The 26,438-nt window shown below is 61.5% G+C and overlaps 1 protein-coding gene across 4 annotated transcripts in view; it reads right to left on the bottom strand.

The window, feature by feature from the left end:
• Positions 1-1,133: 1,133 nt before the first annotated feature.
• LOC116941908 (zinc finger protein 608-like) overlaps positions 1,134-26,438 on the bottom strand; it is a 100,143-nt gene continuing 74,838 nt past the window's right edge. For 2 of the 4 annotated variants that reach the window (XM_032953252.2, XM_076067575.1), the window contains 10 exons: positions 24,309-24,849; positions 13,202-13,289; positions 8,448-11,421; positions 7,224-7,868; positions 6,487-6,698; positions 5,948-6,252; positions 4,760-5,055; positions 3,762-3,960; positions 3,307-3,363; positions 1,134-3,127 (listed from right to left, as the gene is read on the bottom strand). In XM_032953252.2, coding sequence (XP_032809143.2) covers positions 3,308-3,363; positions 3,762-3,960; positions 4,760-5,055; positions 5,948-6,252; positions 6,487-6,698; positions 7,224-7,868; positions 8,448-11,421; positions 13,202-13,289; positions 24,309-24,849 — 5,316 coding nt within the window. In that variant the 3' untranslated portion in view covers positions 1,134-3,127; position 3,307. Of the gene's footprint in view, positions 3,128-3,300; positions 3,364-3,761; positions 3,961-4,759; positions 5,056-5,947; positions 6,253-6,486; positions 6,699-7,223; positions 7,869-8,447; positions 11,422-13,201; positions 13,290-24,308; positions 24,850-26,438 lie in introns of all 4 variants that reach the window. The other 2 variants (XM_076067579.1, XM_076067580.1) reach the window with 2 other exon arrangements.

Genomic DNA, 26,438 nt, shown 5'->3' with positions numbered 1-26,438 from the left:
TAGCGAACACCTATTATTGCCAGCATGATATACTACTAACACCATCGCTACAACTTCTGCCATCGGCGCCGCCACTCTTGGAACCACCATTTTACTCCACCAGCATCGGCGTCCTTATCATCTGAGAGTATGAGTCCTTATCATCACCACCACTACCATCGCTTTCAACACCACCACCACCACTCACACCAGCATCGTCATCATTACCACCACCACCATCAGCACCGCCATCTATGCTATCACCTCCATCACCATGAGCACCACCATCGCCACTTTGCCAGCATCAGCGTCACCACCGCAGTCACTTAAATTACCCCGATACCATCACCACCGCCACACTAACACAGCAGTATCGATTTCACCGTTTTGTTGCAGAGGTTCACGGTTCGAATCCAGCAGTTGCCCCGATTAATACTGCGTTTTTAAACGTAAAAAAAATGCAATGCGCTGTCTGCTTCACAGAGGATGTCAAAGATCCCGTGCTGTAATTCGCCAGAATTTGGCAAATTATCAAAAATAACACCGATCATTGTCCCCCTACCGCGCAAACACCTGGCAGGACCCTCCTGAAACAGAGTGACGAGACTCGGCGAGGCTTTCCCAGGTAACCACGTGCGCATGCATCGGCGCAACCGCGACGGCCCGTCGCCACCGCCACCACCGATGCCAATCGTCACACGGCACTGGGCTAAAAATCTGTCGTGAAATATTCAGTCTTATATTTGAGGAATAAACACGGAGCAGAGCGTGGCTGATGCGGACACGTGCCAAACAAACTACGTGTGTACCCGTATTGAGGAAGACGACGTACAGCCGACCTGCTGATGCCGTTCGTCAAAAATAAAAACGGCCATAAAACGAGGAAGAAAAATCGACCGGAAATTGCAAGATGGAATTTGCGCGCGAGGACATCGCCTGGCGTACAGAGAATGAAAAATGTTTCGGTTTCACTTCAAAGCGTGCGCAGCGTGTTTAATAACCTGCGTCGTCATCGAAGCGTTACGTTTTTCCGACGGCCACGTAATTCCTTTCTCTTGCCCCCAACACCGAACGTCAAAATAAATAAATAACTAGATAAGCAAGGCGAGAGTTTTGGGACCGCAGCTTCACTCACGGACGTGTCTCACGAGCCGTACAAAAGTCACATTTTTTTATTATTTTGTTTCCTAAATATACAAGGCAAGTCGTATAAAATCTTTCAACACGTATTATTTTACAAAGAAAGGAATGGCGTAGGCACACTGACATTTTACAAACGCAAACACAGGTGGCCCGGTGCCTGGTTGGGATGGGCGCGTGCGTGTGTGTGTGTGTGGTGGTTTCCAACGGTGGTGGTGGCTGGAGGCGGTTGTGTGTGTGTACGTGTGTGAGCGTGCGTGTGTGTGTGTGTGAGCGTGCACGTGTGTGAGCGTGCGTGTGTGTGTGCGTGTGTGTACGTGTGTGAGCGTGTGCGTGTGTGTGCGTGTGTGAGCGTGCGCGTGTGTGTGTACGTGTGTGAGCGTGCGCGTGTGTGTGTGTGTGGCGGTGCGTCGGGTGACAGCATGGATTAGGGAGGTCTGGCAGGAGTGGAGTGACGAATCTGAGGGGTGGGGGGGGGGAATCTGAATCTTGATGCCAGATAATGGGAAGGGGGGTTTGGGGGGTAGCGGGTGGATTTTGGGGGGTGGGGTGATCGGTAAGGCGAAGGTTCAAGGAGCGAGCGGCTGCCTCCGGGCGTGGAACCGCGGCGACGCGGGGTTCGTGTCCCACACCGTCCATTATAAACAACAACGACGACGACAACAACAACAACGGTGGGCGGGGAGATTTGTAGCTCGGGATTGCAGAGGTGGACAACGGCAGGAGGAGGAGTGGACCCTCCGGCAGGCGCTGGCGATGTCGCCACGCGACCGCCGCGGCCCCAACCGCGGCGCCTCCGCTCGCCCCCTCACCCGCAACCCCCCCCCCCCCCCCCGCTCCTTTGTTCCGCGTCCGCGACGTCTTCGCCCCCGGTCAGTGTTCCGTCGCCGAATTCTCATCGCTGTCATCGTCGTCGAGTTTTTTTTTAGTTTTTTTGCGTTTTCGCTTTCAAAGAAAGTCAGTAAAATACATTTCGCCGAGTACATCGATTAAAAACGCCGCTCGCGAGCAATTGCAGTCCCGTTGGCGGCGGGGCGCCGGGCGCTTCAAATCCGACGTGCGGAGGAGCCGGAGTCGCTATGTACAGCCGGCCGGCACGCTGGCGGAGGACGCTGGGGGGGGGGGGGTGGCGTTTCAGGGCCGCGGCGCTTGGGGTGGGGGCCGAGGAGGATGCCTCGGCACGCGGGAGTTCCGAGTTGCCCGCGTGGGCGGGGACCCCCTCGTGGATCACCAACACCCTCGGTGCCGCCCTCCTCCACCTCGTCCTCCTCTCGGGCGCAGGGCGCACGGCGCCCGGCAGCAGGCGCGGCTGGATCGCCGCGGTCGAGCAGGGCGCGCCGATCGAGCGCTTGGCTGGACCGGGCGTCGGCGCAGGGTGGCACCGTCAGGGAGGCGGGGGGCGAAGGAGGCGCCGACCGGACGGCGATGCGGAGGGGTGGGGGGGGGGGCGTGGGGGGAGCTGTCGGCAGGGCGTCCGCGGCGCTAACCGCACGGGGGTCGCGGCAGGCGCCGCACCGCGCGGATTCCACGGCGCATTCGCGTTGTCGTGTTCGGCGTCGGCGTGGCGACGTTCCGCCGGCAACCCTTCCCCGCCCCCGGCGGCCACCTCCCCCCGCAACCTCCGATTCCTTCCTACGAGCGGCCGAATGGATTGTACCCAGAGCGGCGGCGGCGCGCCTCGCGCGTCTCAGCGGCGTGGAGACACGGCCGCCGCCGCCGCCGCCGCCGCCGCTCGTGTTGTATTGCCGCTGACGCCGTTGACGCTGGAGTTGTTGCCGTTGTTGAAGCTGTCGTTGTTCGCTGTTGCTTTCGCTCCGGGCGATGGGTTTCACGTTCCCGCTCGGTCTGCCGCCAAAGCGGCCGCAGCGAGCGGTGCCGGCGCCGCTCCGGGTGCCGTCGGGGCGGATCGCGCGTCAGCGGCAGCCGAGCGCGGCGGAGCGTCCCGGGAACCGTGAAGTTGCGAGTCCGTCGGTGCTGCCCATACCCTCCGCGTGCGTTCCACGCCGGCCTTTAAAAATAACAAAACACTTTTTATAAAAATAATTGTAACCAACAACTCCGACATGAGGACGCGTAAAATGAAAAAAAAAAATACGACCAAAACCGCGTACGAAATCTGAGCCGGCCCGGATTCGGGACGGCTGTGGTTTTCTGAATGGTGGCGATGGTGGCGGCGTTTACCGTCACCTCAGGACGGCGGGAACACGGCGGACGCCGAGGCTTGCGCCGTGGCGGTGGGGAGTCCTGAACCAAACGCACGCGCACACACACAAGCACACGCGCATGTACATACACGTATAAAGACAAAGATCCCCCGTATAGCCTTAACAGACTGTTGGGGCAAGTGCAGTTAGCGAGCACCTACGCAGGCCGGCATGGCACACGAGGGGGTGGGTGGTCAGCACCACGCCCGGCCACCTTTGTCTCCCCAGTGACGATGCACCAGGTACTCATTTGAGGCTGAGTCGACCTCATGGAAGCCCAGTACCCATTCAGATAATCGTCACACGTGTCGGCCGTGAGCGGAAATCGAACTCCGCTCGCCGGGCCAGTAGCACCACGACCCAGCACGACGACATCTGACGTCGCCCGACGGATTCCGTGGAAGGGGCGGGGGGGAGTGGGGAGATGCAGCTCCGTACCGGTGTAGCGGTCGTACTGCGCCGACAGCAGCTGGTACCCCATGCCCACGTGGGCGTGGTGGTGCGTGTGCACGTGCCGCTGCGATGGCGGCGGCGATGCTGCGCACCGCTCCGCCTCCTTGTCCCTCTCGGCGGCGCCGCCGGCGCCGCCGCTGGAACCGCCGCCCTTGTCCGCGTCGTGCACGCACTTGTCGCTCATCTGCCGGTGAGCGGGAGAGAACGGTCGGCGCGACGATCGGCGGTGGCCGAGCGCACGGCTCTCGCTGCTCGCGGGATCGCGATCTCACCGGAGTTGGTTGGCGGCACCCGCCCGGCAGTCCCAGCGAGAGGTACACTGGACGTGGTGGGCCGTGCGCAGGAGTTTCATTTCGGATTGCCGGTGGATTGGAGCGGGTACGCGACTAGTCGCGCGTCTTTACGTGTGCCCACCTGCGTGCGCGTGCGTTTGCGCGTGAACGTGCGCTCGCGGGTTTGACGTGCGCTCACGGTGCGCGTGCGTGGGTGTGCGTGCACGCGTGCGACGCGGCCGCTCCGGCGAGCCAGAGCAAGGCCCGGCGGAAGCTCCATCCATCACTCAATTAGCCGCGCCGGCACGTGCGGCTAATTTTGCCAAATCACAATCGAGTAAAACAAAAAAAACGTCCCCCAGGGTAGGCGCGCGGTCGACGCCGTCCGTCATTCATTGGCCGCCGTCTCCGAGGCCGCGCGTCAACGCCGCAATCGAACTTTTGCCCGTCCGTCCACGTGGTCCACTCATCCATCTGCCCAATCAGTCAGTCCATCCGCGCGTCAGCCCGTCCGCTGTTCTGTTTGCCTACCTGTCCGATGGCCTGTCCATCGATCACTAGTGCGTCCGTCTGAATTCATCAGTCTATCCGATGATTCGTGGTCCCTTTTATCCATCCGCCCGCCACTCCGTCTACCCATTTGTCCCGCACCCTCTCGCCTCTCTCCGTCCGTGCGTCCGTCGGTCCGTGCGCGTGTCCGCGCCTGCTCACCACGCGAGGGCTGAGCGACGGCGAGCGGTTGCGGTAATGCTTGGCGTGATGCTGCAGCAGCTCCAGCGCTTTCGTCTCCCCGCCAGGCACCGCGACGCCTCCGCCGCCGGTGGCGGGCCTGCCCAGCCCGACCGGCGAGCCGCTGGGGCTGAGCGACGACGTCACCTTGTCGGGGTCCTCCCGCGAAATCCCGCCGCCGCCGCCCCCGCCGGCCGCGGCCGCCGCGGCCGCCGCGGCGGCGCTCGCCGTGAGCTTGCCGTAGCCCTGGTAGGGGAACCCCGGGGGGTAGTAGGCGCCTGGAGGGAGCGGGCCGGGAGGAGAGGGATTGTTAACGAGGCGGGCGCAGGGGGGCCGCGGGCGGGGACGGTCGTTGCGAGCTGGAGGCGGACGACGGGCGCCTTTGACAGCAAACAAACAAAAAAACGCGCCGTACAAATAAATAATTATAGGAACTGAAATAAACCATCCCACGCTTTAATTAACGCGGCGGTAACGCACGCGTGCGGGGGGAGAGAGCGTCTCGGAGTCGCGCCCTCCCTCCCTCCCTCCCTCCCTCCCTCCCTCCCTCCCTCGTCGGTGGGAACGCAACGCCGGCGGCGGCGGCGCCGCCCGGCTCACCGCGACCACGATCATCGGTGGCAGTAACGGAACGCTCGTGGGGGTGGAGCGACGCGCGGCGGTGCCGCTGGCGCCTCATCCGAGAGCATTCTAATAATTGATTCTGTATTTCATGGTGTTATTTATTAGCAATTGATTTTTTTAAAGCAATTGCGACGCGCGCGCGCGGACCTCTCCTAAGTCGGCTCGGCCTTAAATGCGTACCTTGTGTGGAGGGTGGCGGGGACATCGCCATTGGGGAGACAAAGGCGGCCGGGAGTGATGCTGGCCACCCACCCCCTCGTGTGCCGTGCCGGGCTTCATAGGCGCTACTCGCGAAAGTCGCTCACTCCTACAGTCTGTTGTGGCCGTACGGGGGATCTTTGTGTGTAATCGCCCGCCTGGGTTCGATCGCGGGCTTCCTCATGCAGTGCCAGTTCGGCGCCGCGACCATCTTCTAGCCCCGATGTAATGGGGCCAACTCCGTCCCCTCCGCCCACGCGATGCAATCAGAACCACCACCCCACCCCCCACCCTTCTCCGCTCCACCTCTCGACGTAAAACCCCCGGGCGACCGCGGCCGACGCTCACCCTGGAAGCCGTGCAGCAGCATGGGCGTGGCGGAGAGGCCCCGGTAGGCCGGGTGCCCCGCGTCGTACACCTGCGCGTAGCCGTACGGCGACACGTACTGCAGGTACGCCGCGTGCTGAGCCGCCGCCGCCGCCGCCGCCGCGGCCACGGCCGCCGCCTCGGAGCCCACGAGGACGCCGGGGCGGCCGTCGGCGGCCCTGGCCGGCGGCGGCTCTCGCCCGTCGCGGCCGTCGCGGCCGCCCGCCGCCGGCGTGGAGCGGGGATTGTCGGACGGGGTCGGGCACGAACCGGGCCTCCTCACCTCCCTGGAAGGGGTGGGGGGGGGGAGGGGTGGTGGTGGGGGAGAAGGGGGACAACGTACCGTCCCTCCGTCAATCGGGGAGGCGGTCGCTCGTCGTTCGCCCCCGAGAGCGCGACAGAAGCCGCGCGGCAATTCCCTCGCCTCGCTCACGGCCCTCCTCCCTCCGCTCCCGCGCCCGCACGAGTCGCTCCCGCGCGCGACCCCTCCCCTCCGCTCCCCTCCGCTCCGCTCCACTGACCTGCCGACGTCGTCGCGGGCGGCGTTGACGACGGTGGTGGCGCAGGGCGGCTTGGCGGGGCTGCCCTCTCGCCGGGGCGGCTGACCGGGCGGTCCCGGGTCGCGGTCGCGCCGGTCCTCGCGGTCCTCGTGCTGCCGCGGGCCGTACGGGAACGACGACGCCGACGGCGCCGCGGACGCCGGCGCCCACGCCTTTCCCGCCGCGTTGCCGACCTGCTCCCACCGGCAACGCGCGCGACCGCGATTGGAACACATAGCCCCCCCCCCCCCCCCCCCGGGTCGTACGGGCCCCATTACTCTAGCCGTCGTCAATCCACTGCTGTCAGAGCGTACTTCACCACACTGGTCGGTGTGGGTCGGTGAAGGGTCAGTGCAGGGTCAGGTCAGATGTCACTCGCCACCGATGCTGGCTACGGCCGGGTCGATAGCGCCGCGCGCTAACGAGTGCACCACCACTCGTCCCACACTCACAACACCGAGACACACGCACAGATACTCGCGTACACTCACACGCGCACAACAACAACAACAACAGGCGCTGGTGCCAGAATAGGTGCACTTCGAGGCCGCATTAAATGTCAAACGCTCGCTGTCAGGGGGTCATAGCAAAGGTGCACTCCGCTAGCCGCCCGAGCGCGGCTCGTTGGTGAGCATCACTCCTGCATCTTACCCACGCCCACTCACGCACGCACACACCAACTCACACACACACACAATCACAACACACACACACAATACCTGCTTGTGGTGCTCCATTCCAACGTGCTTTCCGCTGTCCGCACCGGGTTTAACCTCCTTGCGAGCACCGTCAACCGGCCTGCCTTGAAACTCCTCGTTGCGAAAGTCCATCTGCTGCTGATGCTGCTGCTGCAGCTGCTGTTGCTGCTGCTGCTGCTGGCTTTGCTGCTGATGTTGTTGATGATGATGCTGATGCTGACTATGCTGCTGATGCAACTGCTGCTGATGCAGGTGCTGCTGTATCTGCTGCTGCTGAAGCTGCTGATGCTGCTGCTGCTGATGCTGCATGGATGCAGTTGTGTCCAGCACTCTGCTCGGCACTCCGGACTGCGCCATCTTCCCCATGTCCCGGTCCCCATCCTTGTCCTTCAGTTTCAAGTTCCCGGCACAACCGCCGCCGCCGCCGCCGCCGCCCCCGCCCGGGCCAGGGCTGGGGGTGGGCGAGCGGCTGTGCATTGTGGGGGTTGGCGTGCGGCCCACGGCAGCCGAGGGGACGGGCGGCTGGGAAGGCGCCCGGGAGACGGTGGCCGAGGCGGGGGCCTTGTGGCGGGCGGATAGGCCCGGGTCGCGGTCTCCGTCCAAGCCACCGCCGCCGCCGCCGGCCTCCAGCCTCCTCTCCCGCTCCAGCTCGCCGGGGCTCAGCTGCTGCGGGGGTGGGGTCCACGTCGTCGCGTGCCCGGCAGGGAGGGGGTGGGGGGAGGGGTGGTGGTGGCGGTGACGAGGTCAGGGTTAGCAGCAATGTGGTTTGAAAACATCATCCAACCACTCGCTGCACTTGAGAACCCGGTTTAGTCACGTTCGATGACCTGGATTTCAACCCAGTGCCTACCTCGTCGCTCGACGATTCCTTTACTCGCCTGGTAAAACACCTCTCACCTGCACAACAGTGACCCTCACCTGGCCAACAGTGACCACTCACCTGGCCAACAGAGACCACTCACCTGGCCAACAGAGACCTCTCACCTGGCCAACAGAGACCCCTCACCTGGCCAACAGTGACCACTCACCTGGCCAACAGTGACCTCTCACCTGGCCAACAGTGACCTCTCACCTGGCCAACAGTGACCTCTCACCTGGCCAACAGAGACCCCTCACCTGGCCAACAGAGACCCCTCACCTGCACAACAGAGACCCTCACCTGGCCAACAGTGACCACTCACCTGGCCAACAGAGACCCTCACCTGGCCAACAGAGACCCCTCACCTGCACAACAGAGACCCTCACCTGGTACGTGATGCCCCTCTCGGACGCCGCGGCAGCAGCGGCCGCGGCCGCCAGCCGGTGCTGCTCCTGGTAGAATCGCTCGTAGTGCCTGTAGTTGGCGGAGTTGCCCAGCAGCTGCTGGTAGCCCTGCTCCACGTAGCCCAGGCCCGGGATGTAGGCGTAGTGCCCATAGTACAGCGCCTGCGACGACCGCTGCTGCTGCTGCTGCTGCTGAATCACCGACTGCTGTTGCTGCTGCTGCTGCTGCAAGTGCTGTTGGTGCTGCTGCTGCAAATGCTGCTGCTGCAAGTGGTGCTGCAGCTGCTGCTGCTGTTGCTGCTGCTGCTGCTGCAGGTGCTGGTGGTGAAGGTGCTGCTGCAGGTGCTGCTGCAGCTGCTGGTGCTGGTGGTGGCAGAACGTGAGGTCCGGTGCGCGTTTAGTCGCCTTCGCTTCCGCCGCGCTCTTCAGCGTCTCTTCCTCTTCGGGCTCCAGCTTCACCCGCACGGGGTGCGGACCCACGACGACCTTGGGGTCCTGTGCCGCCGCCGGCGCCGTTCCTCCGCCGCCGCCGTTGCCGCCCCCGGCCTTGCCGTAACCGCCGCCGTCGCCGTAGAGCTGCCCGTATGTCGGGGCGGCGTCCGCGTCCTTTTTCAGCTGGGGCGGCGGGCGGTCGCGCGTCTCGGCGCTGCTGCCCACCGTCTGCTCGCACGGCTGCCCTGCGCCGGTGGCGCCGGCGGCAGCTGCGCCGGCGGGGGGTCCCGGAGGCGGCGGCGCCGTCCCCCGGACCCGACCGCCGTCCCCGGCGCCGCCGTCCGAGCCCACGTCCGAGATGTCCGAGTAGGCGGCGGGGCTGGTGGTGGTGGGCGCCGACTGCCTGTCCACGTCCGCCTTCACCATCACCGGCGGTAGCGGCGGCGCGCACCGGTGCTCGCCGGGGCAACGCGGGGCGCCGGCAGGCGAGTCCTGCCCGGGGCCGGCCCCTCGGCCGTTCGCCGGTGACGCGATCGTGCTGACGAGGCCGATGCCGGCCGGCGGTGGCTGCTGCTGCGGCTGCTGCTGCTGCTGCGGCTGGGGATAAGGCTGCTGGTGCCGGTTGCTGCGGGGCGACACGGCCGTCTTGACGGGCGCGCCGGCGCAGCAAGCGGTGGCGCCGATCGACGGGCTGGGCGCGTTGTCCGAGAAGCTGTACACCTTGGCCGCCTCGGCCTTGATGCTCGCGAGCCGGTTGACCTCATGGGCCTCGCCCAGGCCGTTCACGAGGCCCTCCACCTTGGCCAGGTACTCTCCAGGGCACGCGGGGCCCGCCGGGCCGGCTTCCCCGAGGGTTGGCGGCAGCCCCACCGCCGTCGTCGCCGCCGGCGCCGCTGGCGCCGGCGGCGACGACGACGACGACGTTCCCGTGGCTGCGACCACGGCGGCCGCCGCCGCCGCGTCCAGCGTCTTGGGGCCTTCCGGCTCCTTGTCCCTGTCCTTCTTCTTCTTGTCTTTCTTCTTCTTGTCCTTGGACGACGAAGACGACGACGACGAAGACGGCGGTGGCGGCTGCCCGAGCGCGTCTTGGGGCTTGGGCTGGATGGGTTTGAGCGGGGGCCCCACCGCGGGCGGCAGGGCCGCGGGCGACAGGGAGGGCGGGAGCCCCGCCAGGCCGCCGCCGCCCACGGGCGACTCGGGCGCCGTCGCGGGCAGCGGGGCGGCCGCCACCGCGGACAGCGGCACGAGCTGGGGCGGCGGCAGTGCCGGCGCGATCGTCCGGACCGCCTTGGGCTTCGGTGAGGATTTGTCGTTCCGGCCACCGCCGCCACCCTGCTTCTTGCCCTTGTCCCCCAGCTCGGCGGCTTTGCCGGCGGCGCAGTTGGGCAGCCCCTCCATCTCCAGCTTGGGCATCTCGTGGCTCGTGTCGCCATCCAGCGACGCCTCCAGCGCCGCCGCGATGTTCGCGATCGCCGGGATCTCGTCGTTCTCTTCCGGCTCCTCCTTCCGCTTCGTGGACGCCTTGCCGTGGCCCGCCCGGGCCGCCGGCGCCGCGGGGCCCTCCGAGCGGCCTCGCGGCGCCTCCCTGCCGCCTCCGCCCTTGGACGGAGACGAAATCGGAGCGGCCCCCTTGGAAGCGGCGCCCGGGGGCCGCTCCTCGCCGTCCGACGCCTTCTCCTCGCTGTCGGCCTCGTCCTCGGCCCGGCTCTCGGGGTCGGAATGCGCGTGCGTCTGGTGGTAGCGCAGGCCGTTGGCGTTGCGGTAGCGCTTGTTGCATCTGGGGTGGGGGCAGTCGAGGAGGGCGGGGGACTGCGGCGGCCCCAGCGGCGTGCCGGGGCCCGCGCCCTGCGGCGACGTCACCGGGGTGCCGCCCCCGACCCCTTGCGACGCCGCCCCCCCAAAGCCGCCGCCGCCGCCGCCGCCGCCGCCCGCTCCACCCTGAGCCGAGTTGGACCGCGACCGCTTGGCGCCGTTGCGGCCGTCCTCGACGCCGGTCGACAGCTCCAGCTCGTTGGGCGGCTTCGCCTTCCTCTTGTTGCTGCCGCCGCCGCCGCCAGCAGCGCCGCCGGCGCCGCCGGTGCCCGTCACCAGGCCGGCCTTGACGTCGTCGCTGGCGCTCTGAGGCGGCGTCCTGCGCCCGTTGGCCGTGCCGTTGACGGTCGCCTTGCGCCGGCTGCTGCTCGATCCGCCCGCACCTCCGTTGGAGCCTCCGCCGTTGCCCCCGGCGCCGTTGCCCCCGGCGCCGTTTCCACCGCCGGCGCCGTTGCCGCCGTTGCCGCCGGCGCCTCCGGAGCCGCCGTTTCCTCCGGCGCCGCCCCCCGCGCCCCCGCTCCCTCCCCCGCCGCCCCCTCCGCCGGCGCCGGTGCCACCTTTGCCCTTGCCGCCGTTGGCGGCGCCGCCCCGGCAGGCGCTGTCCGCGGCGACGGCGCTCTCGTTCGCCGGCGTGCTGGAGACGGAGCGGCCGCGCTTGGAGCGGCTGCGGTTGCCGCGCACGTCCAGGTCGCTCGTGGGCGACTCGCAGAACCTGGGGCCCGGACGCGGGGAGAGCGACGGGTCAGCCGGCGTCGTTCGGTCGACCGTACGCGGGCGACCGCTGTCTAACCTGGTGCCTGGTGCTTTATTTAACCGGTCCCATTGGCAGTTTAACACGACGTGGGCTTTCGCGACCGATATTCGTCACATTTCTGGCAAAATCGCCCGATGAAGCTGTATGTAATAACCGGCAAAACGTGACAGTGCTCAAATTGTAAATGTTGTGGGTTTATCCTCCACACACCGGCGTACTGAAGTAGTAACTAATTGGCATGTTTTGTTTACGTGACAAACCTTACTAATTGGCTGTGTCGGGTGGCGGTGGGTTAACGACAGCTATATTATGGACAGTGACGTTGTTAACTCTGCTTGTGCACCCACTGCCATCACAGCAGCAGCACCGAGTCACTGAATTTTGCAAGGGAGGCCTGTGAGATGCAGTTCGAAAGGAATATTTATTTCTGAGCAGGAAAAGTGTTCGACAGTGTGCGCGTGTATATTTTTATGTACCGGGTCAACATTGCAAAAGACGCTCATGTCGTCTCAACGTCGCCTTGCTGCGCGGAAAAGTTCGCGCCATGAATTCAGTGGAAACGTTACAATGTTACAATCCCGGGCTCGAGAGCGCGCCGCGATTGTTGCCAACGCGAACCGCGACCACCATCCCTGCAGAGCATTACCGCCACCGCCGCCGACTTTGCAAAACGCCTCGCGTGGTAACCAGCACGCCGAGCGTCGCGAGCGAAATCATTAAACCCCGGCCCCCCCCCCCTCACCGGGCCAAGTCTACTTCAACTCGGAGTCTCGGTGTCAATGCCCCCGACGAGTTTAAGTAACGTGGGACACATTGCGATGTTTAAACGGCGAAATCAAAGATGGGCGGGCGGGCAGAGGAAGCCATGTCGCCACGCTCACGGATCGCGGCGCTTCCTGCCGATGCTTTTATTCCTCGTCGCTCCGCGCCGACGTCTTTAATGAGATGAAAGCTCGCTCCGGGTTTCTCGTCTTTGCCATAAATTGCAGCTCCGCATTCATCGTGCACTGTCAGCACTAACCTTTGAAGCGGCCCCCGTTAATTCATTTTTTTGGGAGTTCCTTCAAATTTTTTTTTTTATCTTCCGCGCGCACGGCTTTTCGACGACGGGAGCGGCGTTGTGGGGGGTGAGAGGTGGGGGCGGGCGATGGTGGTGGCATTGTATCGACCGCGCGGGGGTTGGGGATGCGGGGAGGGGGAAGTCAGCGACGGCGTTGTCATCCCGCGCCCCTCCGGCGTGATGTTTCCTACAGTGGAGCGCCGTCGTTCGCAAGGGCCCCGATGCAAGCGATTAATGGGGTGGAGGCGGGCGTCACCCTCTGTCTAATTTACCCCGTCCCCTGGATAGCCTGGGCGTCGGTGCAGCTGCACGGCCTGCGCCCTCGATGGCTCTGCCATTTGTTTGGCATCTAACCAACGCCGGAGCGACCGAATCCGGCGTTCAGGCTAAAAATAAGGTTTTGTCCCCGCGCAAAAATTTGTTTTGGTGGATGGTGTCGGCGTCCGCCGGGACCCGTCTAATGTCTAACGTGAGCGCGCAACATCCCGTGGCCCGGAGGCGCCGGCTGAACGTCCGGTGTAGAACAAGTCCACTGGACGGCGACACCGGCGATCAATCGACAAGGCAGCCGCGCGGGCCCAGCACGGCGACAGTTTCGTCCGTCGCTCGGCAAATTCGTGTCGCCGTTTCGCCTCGGTGCGGTCGCTCGAACCGTGGGTGCTGGGAGTGCGGCCTCACCGGGGCGGCGCCCAGTCGTGCCGCGTACAGTCCAGCAGCGTCCCCACGTACGTCTTGTTCCTCCACGTCACGTTCACCACCAGGATGCCTGCGAGCCAACGGCGGGGCGGGCACACGGGCACACGCGCACACGCACGCACACACACGCACACACACGCACACACGCACACACACGCACACACGCACACACACGCACACACGCGCGTTCACACGAGCGCGCGTACGAGCGTGCGCGCGGTTGACTCGGCCCATCGTCGTCCCTCCGCGGTCGTTGAGAATAATTTCACGAACCTACAGAACTTCCCTGCGGGCCGCGGGACGCGGCACAGAGCCGGGGGCCAATACTAGGCAGCCAATCCCAACGGTTACGTGTGCGCAAAACGCGGCAACGTGGAGCCGGCCGCAGCACTCGTCAAGGAATCGCGCGTCGAGCCAGGCGAGGGAGCTGCGTGCTTGGCGCCGCTTGCTCCGTGGCAGAAGTGAAACAAAGAGCAGTGCACACATCCACACATTGAATTTTCTTTTAAAAAAGAAAATCTCCCCCTACCTCCCACCCGCCATAACGGTGGGGTGTACCACTTTGAGAACAACACCGCTGCTGCAAGTTCCAGACGGTGGCAGGAAACTGGAGACAACAATTAAAAAAACGGTGACTCAAAGCAAACAACTCCCCAACACCCCCCAACGACATCTCCCCGTGACAAACCCAACCGCTTTGTGAACCAAAACCTCAAGTGGCAGGAGACACAACGCAAACGACAAAACACAAAGAGCGGCTCTGGTAGCGCTATTAAAGAGGGATTTCTGCGCGGGGGGGGGGGGGCGGAAGAATCCCTTTTGGATGATGAGAGACGGCACAGGCGAGAGAGAGCGTGAGAGAGAGTAAGGGAGAGCGAGCGAGTGAAACGGCGAGAGAGGGAGTGTGAGAGAGAGAGATGAAGTACACGAGACGGAAAGAGCGGCCAAAAGAATAAGAGAGCGACCGAGCGAGTGAGTAAACAATTTTTCATCAGGTAAGGCGCCACTGAGCCGTGTAACTCTTTTTGCAGAAGCGACCTGGCCATCACAAACGAGAGCTCAACGAAGTGCCTCATTGCATGGAAATGTAGAGCAGCGAAATGCCCCGAATGCACGTCCATTCTAAATGTGGAGGGAAAAACCGAAGGGCCCCGAGGAAAAATCCACTCCAAACATACAGGCATCGTCGGGGTCGGAATCAAACTCACGATCTCCTGTATACTAGGCGAACCTCGCGCCACCGTGGCGAAAGAGCGAGTGAGAAATTGTGCGGTGAGCGAATGACAGAGAGAGAGAGAGCGCGAGTGAGTGAATGGGAGAGCGAGCGAGCGAGCGAGCACAAGGCGCAGCGCGGGGAGGCGTCGCGGCTGAATTTCTCGGCGGCGCAGCAATAACACGAGGAAATGGTTTCCCTGCCGTGACCTGCCCAGGTTCTGTTTGTTATTAATGCGTAATGAGTGCTTCTTGGCCGTGTGCCAGCGGGTCTACTACGGGCTGAGCGCCAGCCACCGCATCACCTCCCCACCTCCCCCGTGCCTCTCCTCTCCAGTTCCCCGCCACCTCCATCACTGCTACCCGCTCACTCCCTCGCTCGCTCCCTCCCTCTCCCCCATCCACCACCTTGCAGGCCGCCGTCGCCAATCTCGGCTCCCTCCACCCCCTCCACGCCCCCCCCTCCCCCCCGCTCGTCGTCTCAAGGGGCCAGCCCCGCGGATGAGAGGAGGAGGAGGAGGAGGGCGACCCCGCACCCCCTCCCCCCACTCCCCACCCCCACCCCGTGCGTTCCGGAGCGCGACCCCAACGTGCGCGGTGGATTCCTCTCATCTACGCTGCTGCGTCCAAATTCTCCCGTCGCTCGTCACGGCTCGTGGCCTTACGAGCGGGCGGGCGGACGGGCGGGCGAGCGAGCGAGCACGAACAAACGCGCACACACGTGTCCGCGTGTCCGTGTGGGTGTAATGTGAAGGGTCGCCTTTAAGTGCACCTAACCTGGCACGAGCGCCGTGGTGACTATCACTGTGAACGGCGGTTGTTGTTGCAATGGGGAGCGGTGGCGTAGCAGTTAGCGCACCGTGCCACGACCCCCGTGACCTGAGTTCAACAAATAAAAGTGGAGGATATTTGAAGAACTCCTGACCCTCCGCCTCGGTCAGCTCAGCATCAAATGAATCGGTGTGTAAACATCACCAGTAGGGAGACAAAGGCCGAGCGTGGTGCAGGCCACCCACCCCCTCGTGTGCCACGTCGGCCTTCTTAGGTGCTCGCGAACAGCACTTGCCCCAAAAGCCTGCGAAAGACTATGGGGGGGAATCTGTGTCTTTGTAATGCTTTGTGCGCACAAGACAAAGATCTCACGTATAGCCTGTTGGGGAAAGTGCTGTTAGCGAGCACCTATGAAGGCCGGCAGGATACACACGAGGGGGTGGGTGGCCAGAATAATGCCCGACTGCCTTTGTCTCCCAAGTGGCGATGTTTACACACCGCACCAGGTACTCATTTGAGGATGAGTCGACCCTGGGGGGAAGGTCAGGACAGCTTCGGATAATCGTCATCGGCGTTAGCCGTTTGCGGGAATCAAACTCGGTTCGCCGGGTTCGTAGAGCAGCGTGCTAGCCACTGCGCCACCGCCGCTCCCCACAGGGGAGCACGCGTGCACACACACGTGCACGCGTGCACACACACGTGCGTGGAAACGAGCACTCTTGTGGGAGCAGAGAGGGAGGCATTGTTTCGATGGGCGGGCGGGCGGGCGGGCGGGCGAGCGAGAGGGCGTGCGGCATTGTCCGAGAGACGGGGCCACATCTGGAGAAGCGGTCGTTGGTAATTTTTTATTTTAATTTCACAACGGGGCGGAGCGCCGTGGTCGACGGCCGCGGCAGCCGTTGCGAAACACAAACGCGCGCGCCCATGGTGGCGCGCGCCAAAGAGGCGGGCAGAGGACCACGTAGGATTGAGGAACACGGAGAAAAGATGTCGGTCCTGGGCAGGACGCGCGTCACGAGAGGGGGACAACACACGGCGGTCGACGGGCGAGACAAACGACGGCGTGGCGGAGGAAGGACGGAAACGCCGCGGAGACGGAGCTACGAAGTCGGCTCCATTGCAGGTGCCGGGTGGATGTTAATATCCGGGGATCGAGATGACGACGGCCTGGGGAGGCTTTCATCCAGCATTGCGTGGATTTTGTCCGATAATGATGACGTTCATGATGATTTGCACAAAGACGAAGATCCCCCCCCCCCCCCCCCGTACAGTCTTCCCGGCTGTTTGGAGTAAGCAAGTGCTGTTAGCGAGCACCTATTTAGGGCTGGCACGACCCACAAGAGGGTGGTTGGCTAGAACCGCATCTGGCTGCATTTGTCTCTCCGCTTATGCTCACACAATGCGCCAGGCAGGTGCTAGTTTGAGGCTCAGTTGACCTAAGGGTGGCCCAGGACAGGTTCAGATTATAAATTATTACTCGCCAATGATGCTTTCCGTGGCGGGGAATCAAACTCCGGTTGCCCAGCTTGAAGCGCAGTGGGCTAACCCGCTGCACCACCGACCCCCCCAAAAAAGCTGCGTAACGCACACAACAACTCGTGGCAGTGACGTCACGACAGCGCTTGCGCCAGGCTAGGTGCACTCTGAGGCCGTCAAGCAAAGTGTCGAAGGCTCGCTGACGGCAGGAGATCACGGGACAGAGCCAAGTGCCGTAGGTTGACCGAGCGAGATGACTTGCCGGGTGCACCGCCTGCGCTCCCCACCGTGCCAACATAAACACACACGCAGTACGCTCCACGGTGTCTGCACTGGCAGAGAGTGGAGATCTATCACCACCACCACCGCCGCTGCTGCACTGGCACACAAAACCGGGCAGACGCACGACCGACGCAAACCCACGCATCGCTCCGGCGATCCGCGCCGGTGTTATCGCCGCTGATGACGACGATCATGGAGACATTGGCGCGTCATCACTGAGGCACGCGTCCAACACGTGCGTCCAACACGCGGAATTTTACTGAGCATCGCCGCTTGCTCCCCCGCGACCGGACCGCAGGCCCCATCGGTTGACGGACCGACTACGTACGCCCAGAGTAACCAACACAATAAGTAATTGGCCAGAAGTTTCAGCCAACAGCCTTTCGTCAGGACGAACATATCGAGTGTTTTTTTTTGTTACTTCCACCTGTGCACAATTTCCGACGAAGCAGCAGCAGCAGCAGCAGCAGGTTACGTCATATGGTCGTACTTATTTCACACAAAGCGCTTGCCACGAATGAACAAACAATACCTCGCTGATTTCGTCAAGGAGCATGAACCATCACGGGCATCCTCGCAGCAGCAGCGGCTTTTGGCTCAGCCGTCGAACATAGACGGTGGTCACCGCATCGCGCGGCGCGTTCGGACGCACGATTCTGCGGCCCGTCTGGAACACTCTCTTCCTCCGATTTTAGGAAGCCACTAGAGCTGTGCACTTTTAAGTCATCTATATTGAAAACTCATTTCTGTAAAACTGCGTCTTGTGTTTAGTTTGTTGTCCTTCCCCCGCACCTCCGATTAGCATGGTTGGCTACGTGAAAGAAGTTCAACGTACGTGCGTACGACATACGTACAACATACGTACACACAGGCACGAACGACACGCCCCGAGCAGAAACGCCACTTTGGAGTTCTGACACGGATCCACTGCGTCGTTAAGGCGCCTGACACATCGTCTGGAACCGCGTAATGACTGCCAATCGGGGAGCAGAAAAGCATGAATACGTTCGGCAGATTGAACAAAAAGGAGCTGAAATGGCAAACTTGTCGAAGGAGGTGATGGGCTGACTTTCATTAATTCCGAAAATAAATAAACATTATAAATTCATTCGCACTCAAGACCTTGGGTGCGTAATGCGCTGCATGAACACGCACGCACGTTTCACATCCATGTGTTAATTCACGGCACGGGGCGTGCGTGTTCCTTATTGCAGAAACCACCGACTACCAGCCCCTGCTTCTATCAACCATCGATAATTATAAATCACTGAACACACACAGCAAACACACACACACACACCCAATCACACACACACACAGCAAACACACATTCAGCCAATCAATCACAAACACACGCACACTGATAACACAAACACACACTCACGCCACGTACAAAGATCACCTGTATAGCCTCAACAGACGTTTGGGGCAAGTGCTATTAGCGAGCCCATATGACACATTCACACAAACACACGCGCGCGCAGACACACACACACACACTCGGCCCGCAGCGTTTCCTGCCACGCCACCACCACCACCAGCTCATGGCCTGACAGCCCCAAAGGGCATCGAGCGAAGCGAGACAAATACAAATAATATTTAAAAAAACCTCGTTCCAGAGACGAGGCACGAGATAGCAAGAGACACAGGAAGGTGGACACCGTGGAGAGATGGAGCCAGAGAGAGGGATTCCGCACTGGGCCGTGGCGCTTGCTGCCGTATCGACCCTCGTGGAACGGAGGGGGGTCGCACCCTCATCCTCCTCCTTGTCGTCGTCGTCCCTGCTGAAGCTGGAATAGCTCTCTCCCTCGCGTCGACGTCCGAGCTAGCGTTCCCATTGCCGCCACCTCGACCAGAACGACGTTCGACACCACCGCCGCCGCCGTGACCGTCGCCGCAATTAGCCCCGCCGACCGGCAATACTTCAGCGCCGTCGCCACCGTCGACACCACCCTCGTGACCACCGCCGCCACCCCCACTGCCCTCCATCACCATCAGCACCTTCCCCCCCATCGCCACCACCCCTCCGCTCCCCCCAGGGAACGGAGACTCCACCAGCCTCCCCCCCCCTCCCCCGCTTGATTCATTAGGTGGCGAGTGGAGTCCATTATTGCGCCGTTATTTATTTGTGCGAGATTAATCCGGCCACGTCGCCCCACCCCGCGTGGCGCATTACTCATCCCGCGGGCACGCTGCACCACTGCCAGCACCGCGGTGGCTATGAGATGTTAACTCCCTCGCCTGGTATACAGGAGGTCGCGGGCTCCATCCCGACCCTGACGCCTGCTGCTGTATATTTGGAGTTTGCGTCTCTCTCTCTCTCTCATCATCACCACGGTGGCTATGAGATGTTAACTACCTCGCCTGGTATACAGGAGGTCGCGGGCTCCATCCCGACCCTGACGCCTGCTGCTGTATATTTGGAGTTTGCGTCTCTCTCTCTCATCATCACCACGGTGGCTATGAGATGTTAACTACCTCGCCAGGTATACAGGAGGTCGCGGGCTCCATCCCGACCCTGACGCCTGCTGCTGTATATTTGGAGTTTGCGTCTCTCTCTCTCTCATCATCACCACGGTGGCTATGAGATGTTAACTACCTCGCCTGGTATACAGGAGGTCGCGGGCTCCATCCCGACCCTGACGCCTGCTGCTGTATATTTTGAGTTTGCGTCTCTCTCTCTCTCTCATCATCACCGCGGTGGCTGGGAGATGTTAACTACCTCGCCTGGTATACAGGAGGTCGCGGGTTCCATCCCGACCCTGACGCCTGCTGTATATTTTGAGTTTGCGTCTCTCTCTCTCTCTCATCATCACCACGGTGGCTATGAGATGTTAACTACCTCGCCTGGTATACAGGAGGTCGCGGGTTCCATCCCGACCCTGACGCCTGCTGCTGTATATTTGGAGTTTGCGTCTCTCTCTCTCTCTCATCATCACCACGGTGGCTATGAGATGTTAACTACCTCGCCTGGTATACAGGAGGTCGCGGGCTCCATCCCGACCCTGACGCCTGCTGCTGTATATTTTGAGTTTGCGTCTCTCTCTCTCTCATGACCATGGTGGCTGGGAGATGTTAACTACCTCGCCTGGTATACAGGAGGTCGCGGGCTCCATCCCGACCCTGACGCCTGCTGCTGTATATTTGGAGTTTGCGTCTCTCTCTCTCTCTCTCATCATCACCACGGTGGCTATGAGATGTTAACTACCTCGCCCGGTATGCAGGAGGTCGCGGGTTCCATCCCGACCCTGACGCCTGCTGTATATTTTGAGTTTGCGTCTCTCTCTCTCTCTCTCATCATCACCACGGTGGCTATGAGATGTTAACTACCTCGCCTGGTATACAGGAGGTCGCGGGTTCCATCCCGACCCTGACGCCTGCTGCTGTATATTTGGAGTTTGCGTCTCTCTCTCTCTCATGACCATGGTGGCTATGAGATGTTAACTACCTCGCCTGGTATACAGGAGGTCGTGGGATTGATCCCGACCTTGATGCCTGCTGCTGTATATTTGGAGTTTACGTGTCTCTCTCTCATCATCAACATCACGGTGGCTAGGAGATGTTAACTACCTCGCCTGGTATACAGGAGGTCGTGGGTTCGATCCCGACCCTGACGCCTGCTGCTGTATATTTGGAGTTTGCGTGTCTCTCTCCCCGTGGTCACGGCGTGGATTTATCTCCGGGTCCTACTCCGGTTCTTCCCCTCCACATTTAGAATCAACATCACGCGTTTAGATTATTTGTCTGCTGCCATAAATTTCCACGTGATGATGATAAGCCACTTCGTTGAGCTATCATTTTGTGACAGTCAGGCCGCTTCTGAAATAAAGCTATATAGCTCAGTGGGGCTTACGTGACAAAATAAAAAGTTTCAGTTTATGGCTTTAACACGACAGCACAATGAGGGGCGGGTCGTGTGCGGTGGGGCAAAGTGTGGGTAACTCCGGCCTCTGCCCAGGACGTGGACTGGGCAGCGTGAAAGGGGAGGTTAAGGGGTTCCTGAGAGCGCTCTCTCTCTCTCTCTCTCTATTTCTCTCTGCTAGCAGTGGCCTGAGCAAGACATTGCAGGGCTGCGCCTGCATCTACTACCTGTACAGAGCTGTGCAGACGTGTCAACCCATCTCCTGTTGCCACAATTTACACTCAGTGAGAGTAATCATCATCAGCCATGGCAAGTCTCCTGCTGGATGAAGGCCGACACATCTATCTGTATTTCAAATCCCACAATAACAAAAGCATAACTGAATAAAATAGGATAGGCTATGGGAAGGCCTTCATCCAGCAGTGGATTGACAAAGTTACATATTATATTCTTAGTTTTTTCGGTAAAGTCACGTTGAAGAGAAACAACAAAATAACAAAATATATATATGGTCGAAACGTCGTGAGAATTTTTTATTGTTTTATATATATTTTGTTATTTTGTTGTTTCTCTTCAACGTGACTTTACCGAAAAAACTAAGAATATGAATTACTGCAGTCACGAAAGCTTTAAATCAAAATTTAAAGTTACATATTGTCCGGAAGGGCTGGAGTATTAGAACAGTGGTTAGAAATGCGATGCAATAGCAATCCAGGGTGAGCTGAGTTCAAATCCTGGCCGCGGCAAATACTGGCCATCAGTGGCAAGTGACATCTGAACCGGTCCTGGATCTCCCCGCCTGACCAACCGGCAACTAACCAGCGTGGTGAAGTATGGTCGTACAACCCCGATGACCAATGCAGACGGACGGGGTGCATCCAGCGGTTCAGGCTGAGTCGCCCTACAGGCGGCCCAGGCCCGGTTCCGGTAATCGTCAACGATGTTGGTGGTGGTGGCCACGAGCGGGAATCGAACCCGGGTCTCTGCGTGGTTGGTTCGTAGTGCAGCGCTAACCGCTCACGGAGCTCACTGGCCCTGGCCCTGGCCGCCGCCGCCGCCGCTCCGCACGGCCGCCTGAACGTTTGTTAACGGCGAAGTTTTCGTTCGGGTGATTTTTTTTTATTTTCTTGTGCGAGCGCTAACGCAATTTGCGCGTTGACGCGCGCCTAACAAAGCCGCGCAATTACCGCGCGGGGGGAGGGGGGGGGGCTGTGGGGGGCTGTGGGGGGGAAGGGCGGTTTCCAGCGCGCCTCCCGCAAATCTAATTGCGCCGTATCTCTCTACCGGCTGGATATTAAACCTCTCAGAAATCCATCTGCGCTCGGCGCGGTCAAAAAAACAATATCTGCCTTACGACAAAAAAAAACATTTCATATTTATTATGCATTCGTTTCTTTCATTATTATTATTTTAATTCCGCCTTCCGCCTTCCTCTATTTATCCTCTCCACGGACCTAATGACCTCGGCAAATCGCTCCGTAATTGACGGACTGCGCCTACTCCGGCATTATCCCCCCCCCCCCGTCCCATTGGGGGCCCCCCGATCTCTGCCTCTCTTGCCGCGGACACGGTCCCATGGGGGGGGGGGGGGGGGGAGCGCCGTGTTTACGATCCGCGCGATTTCCGGCACCGCCGGCTACCCGGCCCGGCGTCCGTAACCACCGCGCTCCCTTCCCTCGTCGCGACGGCGACGCTCTCCAATCATTTCCTCTCCTTTTTCCTCTCCCTCCGAAACTCCCTTCTCACTTCCTGCCCGTTATCACCCTGTCGCTCGGCACCGCCACCGTTCCCCCCCCCCTCCCCCCGGGGGCGAGTGTCGGCGACCGACCGCCGTTCGCGCGGCAAAAGCTACGGCTGTCAAGGATTACGTTCCTCTGTGTGGCCGACAAAGAAGGTTGTGGCTATCGCTGTCTTCAAGCTCCGACCAAGGACTGCATGCGCCACACGTGGGGGTGGTGTGGCCGGAGCTGCGCCTGCTTGGCTTTGTCTCCCCAGCGACGTTTATAGACACCGCACCGGCTACTCGCTCTGAGGCCACCCGCCTACTCGCGCCGGCCGTGGCCGGGAACCAAACTCAAGTCACCGGGTTCATAATGCAGCGCGCTAACCGCTACGCCGCTCCCCACGACACACGACACGCGTGCAAATGAACAGAGACAAAGACATCCACACACACCCATTCACGCGGATACGCCTGCTCACGTGCGCTCGCTCGCTCGCTCGCGCACCGCTCAGGGTTTGAACGCCGCCCAGGGTTGTGTCGGCGGCGAGGATCGTGAATATGAATCGATCGGCCGCTTGCCCCGCTCGCCGCGGCACTAATTCAGTCGATGCGTTATTAACGAGCGAGGTCGGTCGTTATCGAGGGGGCGATTCGCTCCGTTGTCGCGGTCCCTCCGCCGCGCTCGCTCGTTCTGCTTGCAGGTGCGACGGTGTCACGCCCGCCCGCCCGCCCGCCCGCCCGCCCGCCCGCCCGTCCGCTCCCCCGCTCGTGTGGGAAAGGAAGTCCAGTTCTAGTGGCCTCTCTGCTCGCTCGCCCGCTTGCACGCGGCCTGCCCCGCAATGGCTCGGGACCCGAGCGGCGACCGACTTTAATTCCTTAGACTACTGCAACGCGCATTCCCCGCACCTTGGCATGGGAGTTGTTATTTTTTCCTTGGCGGTCGCCAGCGAAAATATAACAAAGCCGAGCCACGGATTCTCCGAATGCGCCGGCGTCGTACGTGCGGTAAACAAAGAATGTTACCCCCCCCTACACCACCCCCCCCCCTCGCAACCCCCTCCCCCCAGAATCCCTCCCCTGCACCCCCACCCATCTCTCCACCAAGACCGATGGAGTGGACGAGGAAGAGGAGAAGGAGGAGGAGAGCAGGGAGGAGTGACAGCGAAGCATCAACAACAGATGGGTTACCATGGCAATCAACAACCGCCAGCCGGTGGTGGTGGAAGCAGCGAGTGGACCGAGTGGCCTCTGTAGCAGCGGGAATGGACGGGAGAAGAGGGAGAAAGCGGAGGGAGAAGAGCCCCCCCCCCTTCCCCCCCACCCAACGACCCCTCCCACACCTCCCACAGAAAAGTCAGCAAAGACGAATCCCGTCAACTTTTCCACGGTGAGTTTTCGGCGGGAAACACGGGGCTGGAACATCGTCAAACCGCCGACCAAACACATCGGCAGTGGCGCGGCGCAGTGTGGAAAAAACCACGGCAGTGGTGGGCGGCGCACCGCACGGCGGAACGCACCACCCCGGCCACCTGCACGCTCGGATTTCCCTCCCGACGAGCCCCACGGACCTCAATACCCTCGCCGGCTCCCCCACCCCCCACCCGCCGTTCCATTTCGTGGCTCCTTCGCGCGTCGCTCTTCCTGCCACGCTGCCCACCGCCCCCTGCCCTCCCCCCGCCCCCACCACCTTCCCATCCTCCTACTCCGCACCCCCAACAACACTGGGGCTCGTTCACCCCCGCCGCCGCGTAAGCGAACCTCACCTCCGTGCGTCTCGTGCCACACGATGCCCTCGAGGCTCACGCTGGTGCCCGGCTCGCAGGGCCCGAGGCTCTCGGGCTCCGTCAGGGTCCCCGCCTCGCACGTGTTCACGCCGACGGAGCGGCGCCGGCCGGAGGCGGCCGCCGACGCCGACGCCGCGGGCGCCGGCGAAACTCCCTGCAGCCCCGGCAGCCCCGGCGCTACCGTCGATCCGGCCGCCGCTCCCGCCGACGCCGGCGTCGCCGTGGCGGCGCCGGGATTCGCGGCGCCGCCACCGGATCCGGACGTCGTCGCCGCCGAAACCTCGTCGGCGTCCTCGTCGGGTGCCTCGACTTTGACCTCCGACCCCCGCGTGGGGGTCGGCGTAGGGGTCGCCGCGGGGCACGGGGTCGCGGGGGGCGGCTTGCCCTGAGTCCCCTGCGCCGCGGAGAGCACCAGCGTCGTGGGTAATGAGGGCGATGAGGAGCACAGAGACGACGATGACGACGAGGACGACGACGACGAGGACGACGACGCGGTGGAGGCCGGAAGCCCGAGGTCAACCTGAGGAACAGGGGCCAGAGGAAGGTGTCCGCGATTTTAATCCAATCGATCAATCAAGCGATCAATCAATCGTCTCATCCAGCACGCTGCAGGTCACAACACGCCCACCCACCCACTTGCCAGGTCCATCACCCACTCACCAACTCAATTGCCCACTCGCTCGCCACACTAGATAACAACGTTCCTCTTTCTGCTTCTTCCACGCACTGCTCCACTCTGGGATTCCCTGCCATCACCACCGGCGGCGTCTCTCTTTCATAAGAACCGTTGCTCAATTCATGGGCCAGTGCTCAGAATCTTTCGTAAAAAAACAAAGTCAGGAAATCAACCAATCAAGCAATCACCAAATCAATGAAGTAATCAAATGATCAAACCCACTCAAATCATCTCGGATATCGACTGAGGCGGACACTTCAAGCGGAGCACCCATCTCCGCGAAACGTAAAACCGAGATACGCGACAGATTTAGCCGGCGTTTGACAAAATTAAATATTCTGCCTCGCGTCCGTCCGTCCGTCCGTCGGTAGCGCTCGCATCGCAACGCGGCCGTCTCAGAGCGCCTGGCCGCCACAGGAAAAAAATATTAAAACGAGGCCGTAGCTTTTTTTTCCTGCCCCGTCCTTTAATTTGCGTCCCCGCGTGGCCGCCGCTCCGAGCGGAGGCGTCGCGGAGTCCGCGAGAGGCTCCTTGAGTCGCCGCCCACGCAGCAGGAGAGGCAACCAAGGACTTTGGACCGCGATGGCCTTGTGCCCCGTGGCGTCCTATTGGCGGCACGGCGAGCGTCGTCCGCGTCGCGCCTGCCGTCCCCGTCACGTCGTCGGCCGAATCGTTCCGAGCTGTGCCGAAGGTGCGCCCCGCCCTGCAGCTGCGGGCCCACCACTACGAGGATTTTTTTTTTTAACTTGCGGACTTACTACTCGTTACGACGTGAAAAACCGGAAGGAGGAAGCGATCGACGATTGATTTTCCGGGGGTTAGGCCAAATTTGTGTAGAAAGACCCTCCACCACCCGACCTACGCAGCCGAATGAGTGTAATCGTCACGTGGGGTGTAGATGTTTTTTTAAACGCGCCAATTAATACCGATTCAGTTCACCGTTTAGTTGATAATACGGTGGAGAATCGGATATTATGCACGGCCCTTCAGTCACCCCAACTCCCTCTCATTCAGCCAGGTCGCAGGGCAGCAAACCAAATATGAACATTACCCTATGTTCAATTTGGATTTTTAATCACAAAGGGTTTTTGTTGTTGTAATTTATTTTACCAAGGGCTGTGGACCCTGGACAGTCAAGCCAAGGCCTGGACAGCCAAGGCAAGGCCTGAGCAGGCAAGACAAAGGCCGGCTGCTCCTGAATGTTTTCCTCACAATAAAACAATCGTCCAGACTTTAGATCGAGCCGCACGCAGAAGTTACACGTACACACGCGGACACGCGCGTGAGCACCCTATTAAGGGTCAGCCACGGCACACGAGGGAGATCCAGGTCTCCTACCATGAAGATAAAGATCCACCGTGTAGTCATACCGACCGTTGGTGTAAGTGCTGTTAGCGAGAGCCTGTTAAGACCCGTAAGAACCAGGAGGGGGT

This window comes from Petromyzon marinus, chromosome 1, assembly GCF_048934315.1.
Source record: "Petromyzon marinus isolate PM22_M1 ecotype Great Lakes invasive population chromosome 1, UKy_Petmar_22M1.pri1.0, whole genome shotgun sequence".
Lineage (NCBI taxonomy): Eukaryota > Metazoa > Chordata > Hyperoartia > Petromyzontiformes > Petromyzontidae > Petromyzon > Petromyzon marinus.
The sequence above is the reverse complement of the archived record's forward strand: the minus strand, read 5'-3'. Positions and strand labels throughout refer to the sequence as shown.